General features: G+C 40.6%; 1 protein-coding gene across 1 annotated transcript in view; it reads left to right on the forward strand.

The window, feature by feature from the left end:
* Positions 1 to 7,192, forward strand: part of CHD9 (chromodomain helicase DNA binding protein 9) — a 2,842,495-nt gene extending 2,835,303 nt beyond the window's left edge. The window contains exon 39 of the mRNA XM_044082017.1: positions 3,072 to 7,192. Within this exon, the coding sequence (XP_043937952.1) occupies positions 3,072 to 3,947 (876 nt within the window). The 3' untranslated portion in view covers positions 3,948 to 7,192. The remainder of the gene's footprint in view (positions 1 to 3,071) is intronic.
* Positions 7,193 to 8,265: the final 1,073 nt, after the last annotated feature.

Genomic DNA, 8,265 nt, shown 5'->3' on the forward strand with positions numbered 1-8,265 from the left:
AGCTCTTTGTGTCCTATGCTACAGGTGCTCAAGGAAAGGCTATTTCCAAACAGACTATTTCAAAATGGATAGCCCACTGCATACGCTTTTGTTATTCATTTCATGGAAAATCAGTGCCTGTATACATCAGATCCCACTCCACCAGGGCTACAGCTACCTCTGCAGCTTTCCTCAGGGGGGTCCCTACCAAGGACATTTTGGAAGCAGCTACCTGGAGTTCAGTGCACACTTTCTCCAAGCACTACCACCTTCCACTATACTCAAAATCTAGAGCAGGCTTTGCCACAGCAGTCCTGCAGGGCATCCTAGCCCCTCCTAATTCCACTTAGTACCTGCCACCCTTACTTAGCTTTGGGATTCTACCCAAGTGTGATGACTGCAGCTGTATGCACGATGAACATAGTACAGTTTTGTACCTACCATAAATGTAGATGTTAGAGTGCTCATACAGCTGCAGTCCAGGTTACCCTCCCTCCTTCCCCTCTTAGGACAGGGCTTATGACAAACACCTTTAACATACAACCTCTTTGGGGTATTCCTTTATGGTGTATTTGCTTGCAACTACTGTTTTGATTTATCTATTTTGTATGTTTGCATAATATCATGTTTTGCCTTCCTTTCTGGGGGCACCTGACATCTGGGGCAAGAAAAACTGAAGAAAATGGCGTCGGCTGCCTCTTTTATACCCCTGCCGCACTGACGTCAGGGAAGAAGCGACGACAACCGACGCCGGACCTAGACTTTGGAATTCGGCCGACCGAGGACCTGCCTGATGGCAGGATAACCCGTGTGTGATGACTGCAGCTGTATGAGCACTCGAACATCTACATTTATGGTAGGTACAAAACTGTACTTTCCCGGGGTCTGTGGTGGCTCCCCCCTTGTGGAGTGGGATAACCGTCGCTGTGCGCCATTCAGCAGGCACAAAGCCTGAGGTGAGGCTATGATTGAACATGGTACTTAGGTGAGGTGCCAGTCCGTTCTGTAGTTCATGTAGAACGCAGCCTGGGATGTTGTCTGGTCCTATGGATGCTGTGTTCTTGGCTTTGAAGAGTGTGGTTTTTACCTGTGCAGCCATGATTACAGGAACTTTGCATTCTTCTGGTATAGAGATGGGCTCTTTAGTGGGTGAGAAGGGGGTAAAGTTAGCACTGAACCTATCTGCCAGAATGTTGGCAATATCAGTTGGGTCTGTGTATTTAGTGCCATTGTGCTGTAACTCAGAGCAGATCTGAGTGTTGCCATTGAGATTCTTGACATCGCTATAAAATGCTTTGTGGTTGTCTTTAGAATCAGTGGCGATTTTATTCTCGTTACTAGCTTTGGAGGACTTTATCAGGGATCGCAGCTTCTTACTGAGGCTGACCAGGGAGCTCCTTCACTCATGGGATTTTACTCTCTTTTGCAACGGTTTCTTCCTTCTGTTGTACAGTTTATTTATGGCAGGGGACCGCCAGATTGGCTTCCTTTTTTTGGAGGATAGCATCTTGGTTCTGTTTGGGATAGCGCGATCCATGCACTCATGTAAGTGCTTATAAAGTGCAGTTGTGTAGGATTCAGTAGTCGTAACTGTATTGTCCATCTGCATGGGTGTCATGAAGTTCACCACTTCTATCTTAAGAAGCATGAAGTGGCTTTGGAGAAATTTTTTACCATGGTTTCCTTAATGGGGGGTGGGGGCAGGATGTGGATATCTAGGGTAATTAGCTTATGGTTGGATCGGACCAATGAGGCATTGACTTCAGGTGTGGAACACCGGTCACTCATGTTGGTAATTACTAGATCTAGGATATTGTTGCCCCTGGTGGGGGTGGGGATAAGTTGATCCAGGGCATTGGAGTTTATGAATTCCAGAAAGCGTTGAGCGAAGGATTTGGTACATGAGTAGTTTTCCCAGTTAATGGTGTGGTAGTTGAAATCGCCCATTTTTAGGGTGTTTGGTTGAACCCTAATATTTTCTAGTACATCAAGAAAAGAGGAGTGGGAATCCTGGGGCATGGTGGGTGATCTGTAGCAAGCTACCGTTTGGATTATTGTTATTGTGGAGCTTTTCTCCCCGGGCCTCTACTGAAAATGGGCTCAATTAGACCCAGTAGACTTTCCTGGTTAACAAGTGCAATAAATAAGTAAATAAAACCTTTATTATGTGATCTGCAGCAGGCTGTCTCTGACAAAGTATAATTACAGGAATGCACAGTTTATATAAAGTAGCATTATTGGGACTACTGAGACAAGTTTGTAATAAATGTTTGGTAGTATGCCAGTTAAACTTGAATTTATATGTTAGCTGAAATAAAAATATTTTATTAGCTTTAGAAGAATCTGTTTTGTTCACACCAGGAATACCTGCACTACACAAAACTGTTGCAATAGTTAAGTGAAATCTAACATCTGCATCTCAGGTGTGGTCATATTTTACTTGAACTGTAACACTCTCAGCGAAGGTAACCACCTCTTGTGGCCAATTAGGAGATTTTGACTGGGAAGGCAACACTAAATGTGAACTTCTGTGCTTTTCAGTGTAATCATAGCGTTAATAGTTTACTGAAAGCAAACACAGGTATGCAGTGAGTACACTAGATTGGTAAAAAATAAATAAATAAACCTAAGTGGCAAACGATTTAAGATGGAGGAGCACTTTACTCTGTGAAACACACTTTTCCATATTGGCATCTAGTGTATGGAATGGTTCGAGCTAGTAAGTACAGTGACATTAACTGCAAAGATTGTTGCCTCGCTCCCATGAGGGGACAGGATCATTTAGTGAGTTCAGCTGGATAATGTAATAGTCAGGAATCGAGTAGGTTGTTGGGAACATTACTATATATAAAACTCATTGTGCATAGTTTTTGTGTAGCTTTCATTTTTGCAGTAACCATTAAAATAAACTTTTTCATAGGGTTAATGGAAGTTTAAAATTTGTTTGCTGGAGTTATGTAATCTGTGCATGTCTTGAGTTGATATTTACTTTGTGATTTCAAGTTTTGACTTAGACCCATTTCATTTGGAGTGGTATTTTGTGGCATTTTTCTGTATGAACAAACATTAAAATTATGTTTTTTGTACTTTAGGGATTTCTTCCTGAGACCATGTTTGATCGTATCCTCACAGGACCTGTGGTGCGAGAGGAAGTGAGCAGAAGGGGACGTAAACCGAAGAGTGAAGTTGCGAAGGCAGCAGCTGCTGCAGCCGCAGCTTCGGCTACTGCGGCTATGAGTATCAACCCTCTGTTGGCCAATGGTCTTCTTCCAGGAGTTGATCTGTCTGCTCTACAAGCCCTGCAGCAAAATCTACAAAACTTGCAATCACTACAGCTTACTGCAGGGCTGATGAGATTTCCTCCTGCTGGTGAAGCTAAAAACATGGCTGCCATCTTTCCACTTTTGCTGTCTGGAATGGCAGGACTACCAAATCTACTTAGTATGAGTGGATTGCTAACAAAACCTACAGGATCTGGCACTGAGAACAAAAAGGGAAACTGCATTAATGACTCTAAAGAGCTAGATGCAAAAGAGCGGACAGAACCCCCAGTTTCTGACAGTACTGGAAATAGCCCTGTGTCGGGTTCTCCTTCCACATCTTCAGCAGCAACATTAAATACTGGCACTACAACAGCTAATGCAGTAGCTCTTAACCCATTGCTATTGTCAAACATACTTTATCCAGGGATGCTACTCACTCCAGGCCTTAATCTTCATATTCCAGCTTTGTCTCAGTGTAATATTTTTGATGTACAGAACAGTAAAAAAAGTGACACAGCTTCAGCAAAGCCCACAGTAAAAAAGGGTGAAATAATTGGGGACAGAGAAAAGGAAATCAAAGAGGGAACAGAACTGAACTCACAGAATGAAAACAGCACAGATGAAGGGTCGGAAAAAGCCGATGCTTCATCTGGGTCTGAAAGCACCTCCTCATCTGAGGACTCAGAATCAAGTGATGAAAACTGAGTAGAGGCTCTGCACTTAAACCCATAAACTGTTTTGGATTTGTTCTTACTATAATAAATTTATTGTAAATAAGCCCAGTGTTGAGTGTATCAATGATGTACTGAAAAATGAAACATTTCAGTATTGTTTAGAGGTGCAAATTGCTTTCAGAAACATTTTGCATGTAAACTTCCTTGGAGTTCATACGTTTCTGAACTTGTATGTACTATCATTACACAATGGTGTAAATTGCAACAAAAGGCATTATTATATTATAATTTGGGGGGATTAATTTTATGAAATTGTGCTCAAGTAGAGCTGTATATTTAATATATTTGCAGTGAACACAAAAGACTTTATGCATATTGTGGTTTCATTTGAGTATAGTTTTACAGCCTCCTTGACACTTATAATTTGCAGATCAAAACTCAGCAATAACATGGGCAGCTAATGAATGTCATGAAAGCTGTAGAATTTACATCACCATAATTTTAAATTAACTTTTAACGGTTTTGTTTTGTGAGGCACTGCTGATGTTTCAAATTCAGGTACAACTGTGTTGAAATACTTTTCCCAGTCTGCCAGTTAAGCTGGCTGTTTTTTACCTCAGCTGAATTAGTTTAGCAAGTTTACAGTGGTTTCTATACTTATTTGCAGTTTTGTGAAACAGCATCTTGTATTTTATCATGATTTACCTAACAAGGTATTTTGACTGCCTTTGCTTGTTAAAGACCTTCAAGCAAAAGCAAAGGTGAACAACAGTTTTGTTTTCCTAAGTTTGGCAGTCTGTCATTAATATACAGGAAAGACCTGTTGACTTCATTTGTAGTGGAGTTAAAGCTGAACTGCAACTTGATGCATTTTATAGGTTTGAAAGTTAAACACCATTTCTTGATGTTACAGTTTTGTCAGTAAGGTTCAGTCATGTTAGAGTGAAGTCATCCAGTTTTGTATATGGCATTCAGTATGTCCATCCCACTCGCACCTTGTTTAACTTTTTGATCCTGCTGCTTGGTCTGTGTTCACCTCTCTGTCCATTTGTAATGTTTCCATGGTCTTTTTCATCAGTATATACGTTGGGCTGGCATTTCTTTCATTGTGATAGTTTGAGGCAAACATACTGACCTCTGTACAGTTGCATGCATGCTTCAGATCCCCTTGGGAATCTGCCTGTCCCCCCAGCTGTTTCTCAGTTAACTTTGCCAGTCTGCCTTATGCCTTGACTCTTAGCTTCTTTCTGAAGGGACACCTGAGAACAGATGGAGTTATAGTTCCTTTCAGTGACCATCTGTTGTAGATAAGGTACTGAAGATGAGGGGTCTCGTCAGAATCTCACCCCCACTTCTAGCTCCTAGAGGCTAGAGAAGTAGAATTCCAGATATTCTGTCTGGTTAGGTGCTAAGATGTACAGTGGTAGTAGCAGCCCTTCCCAAAGTCCTTTCCCATCAGCTGTGCTTGCATTCAGTTATTCATATGTACATGCATTGCAGTAATTCTGAGAATGATCCGAAAGCTTCTGCTAAGCTCCCTTATGCACCTGCATGTGTTGCTTCAATTGGATACAAAGTCACTCCATCCACAATTGGTTGTCTTTAGAGACTGGCTCTGACGTCTCTTCTGTGACATTGCTGTTTTTCTTTGAGTTTCCAAACTTTGAAAATACCAGTATGTTGCTGAAGTACAGCAGGGTTGGTATTCACTTGGAAATGATGAAACGTCAATGAACTTATGTAGTGTTTACTGTTTATAGGTCATGCAGTGTTTATCTCATTAAATGCAATGGAGAGACATTTAAACCATTACTGGTTCCATCCAAGATGTCAGGGTATTGGGCCAGGGATTTGACTCTGGGATGTTGTAGTTTGCCAAGATTTGTTTTACAGCCCTTTTTAATGGAAAGAATTTAGGTGACTGATGGTAGAAAACTAAGTTCCCTATATTAAGAATAGGCATATTTATTTTTTATATTCACTTTTCTATGTACTAGATTTGCGTTAAATTCTGCTAGAGTTACCCTTACATACTTGATAAAGGCCTGCATATAAACACAAACATCACCCCATTCCCCGGACATGTCTTGGTTTTCTCTTGTCACCTTTTCAATGTTTTGGTAGATTTTCCATATGTAAAAAATGTTATTTGCGGTTGTATGATATAGTACAAAACGTAAATTATTTTCAAACTAGATCTGTAATGCCGCCTATTTTTAACTGCCTTTTCCAGATAAACAGTCTTTCTGAGGAAAGTTATTTATGTACTAAACATGGTATCACGGTGTCATTGCACCTGGTAATGGATTTGGGGTTGGGGGGGTGGAGGCAGGAGCAGTATTAGATATGAGATGTTAGATGTGTCACCGATCTCTGTGCAGGTCATGATTGATTATTGTACTCTGCGAGTATTGTGCTAATTTACAAAGCCAAATTAACCTTTACAGTTAGAAAGAACAGTCTTGTTCAAAAGTGACATGGCCACATCATGATCCAACCCTCATACCATTTGAAAGAAAAATGAATAATACCGCTCATTATGTTTGTGGTGTTCAAGTGGTACAGCTCTAAAGTTATCCAGAGCCAGAGTTTTGCAAAGATGGATAGGAATGAACATAAGTAATTGTTTATCATTATTGCCCTAAGAATTCATAGATAAAAAGGATTTATGCTAAATGTATTAACCATGGTTAATATTCCTGGTCAAAATCCAATGAGTTTGGCAATCAAGCAAATCTGTTTGTGTATACTAAGAGAGTTGGAGCAGTGTTTTTTTTTCTCCATTTGAAAGGAAAACTACTTAAGTTTCTGCTGACTTTTATCTTAGGTTAGAATTTTTTTTTCACAGGAGGTATATATAAAGTGGAAAAAAGATGATCCCTGGATATTATGCAATATGCAAGCATCACTGTGTGTAAAAGTAACACAGAAACAAATTACACTAACAGAAGCTTCACTTCTAACAGGATTATTCCAAGGTGATGAAATAGAACATAAAATGTGTTTTGGTAGTTAACAAAAGGAAAAATGTAGCTGTTATTGCCTTGTTGTTAAATCCTTCGTCTTCAGGCTTCATGGCCGAGTCACTCAAGAGTCCATTTTTCTTTTGGACAGTTGCAATATTTGCCAGTTGTGTTCTGTGTAGTCTGAATTTGCTTCCTGTAGTTGAAAAAGCGTCTTAAAAAGTCATTTGTAATTTATTGAATTACTTTCTATGATGTTCTATAGAGCAAATGGAAGTTTAATTATTTTTATTAAACATATTCTTTGACTACCTGTGATGTTTGAGCATTTGCATAAAACAGCTAAAAATATTGTTATTGATTGTCTTTCTGGCCATTTGCTAATGTCACTTTTTTCCCTTTTTTTTAAACCTAGAAGTCCTTCCATATCAGTGTTGCAGTATTCCTCACTAAAGTGATACCCTGCAAAGGGTAGCTCAATATCCAGCCAGTATACCAAAGCCTTAATTTTTCAAGGATGCTGTACGTCACACGTGTGCTCCCTGCTCACAGCGTAAGGCATAAAGGTGACATACAGACGTACATACCTCAGAACAACTTTGCTGCCAGTCCGAACACCATCTTCAATTGTTGGTCGGAATGCTTCTTCATTTCTGCTGGTTACCAAACCATTATCAGATAAGTGCCCCATTGGGGTTTTCTTTATATCTTGCTTTTTCTTTTTGTTTGAGTTTACATGTTGTCCATATAGGGAGAATGTCAGTGTGAGAGACAGATTCCCCATAAGGACCATCACAAGCAGTGTCTTTTTTGCTTGGGTGCTTCTCATGACCATACTTCATGCTCAGTTTGTCAAGTGTATGTCCCAAAGACCCTTCATAGTCATCTCTCCTCCTTGTCTTTCTACCTAGAGAACCAAAGTCTTAAGTTGTTGGTGCAGGGTGCGATGGCGGAATCATCCCATCCTGAGGGTCAGTTGTCTGCCAAGAAGATGATCAAAAATGTTAGGTCGGATTCAAGTGCTATACTACCTCCCTTGGTCGCCTCTCCCAAGGCAGGTGAAAGCCCAGAGGATGGTTCGGTTGTTCCATCAGATTCCTCTGCCATGACTGCATTGGAGGCTGGCATGAATCTTCTCGCATGTCCTCGGAGGCTCTGCAGACGTCCGTTGTGGATTTTGAGCAGGAACCTAGGCTGATCATATCCGAGGGACCGAGTGGCATTCTGCAAATTCTTGTTCAGGAGGAGATTCCTACTACATTTGTTGAATGTCGGCAAGGGTGCAAACCTGCTAAGGTTTTTAGGGCTGATGTTCCTTTAAAGAAGAAGCAGAAAACTAAGTATATTTGCCCTGCTCCCAAAAATCCACAGGGTGAATGGCAGGAT

The sequence above is a fragment of the Protopterus annectens genome, chromosome 8.part1 (genome assembly GCF_019279795.1).
Source record: "Protopterus annectens isolate FY-2018-M chromosome 8.part1, PAN1.0, whole genome shotgun sequence".
Taxonomy (NCBI): Eukaryota; Metazoa; Chordata; order Ceratodontiformes; family Protopteridae; genus Protopterus; species Protopterus annectens.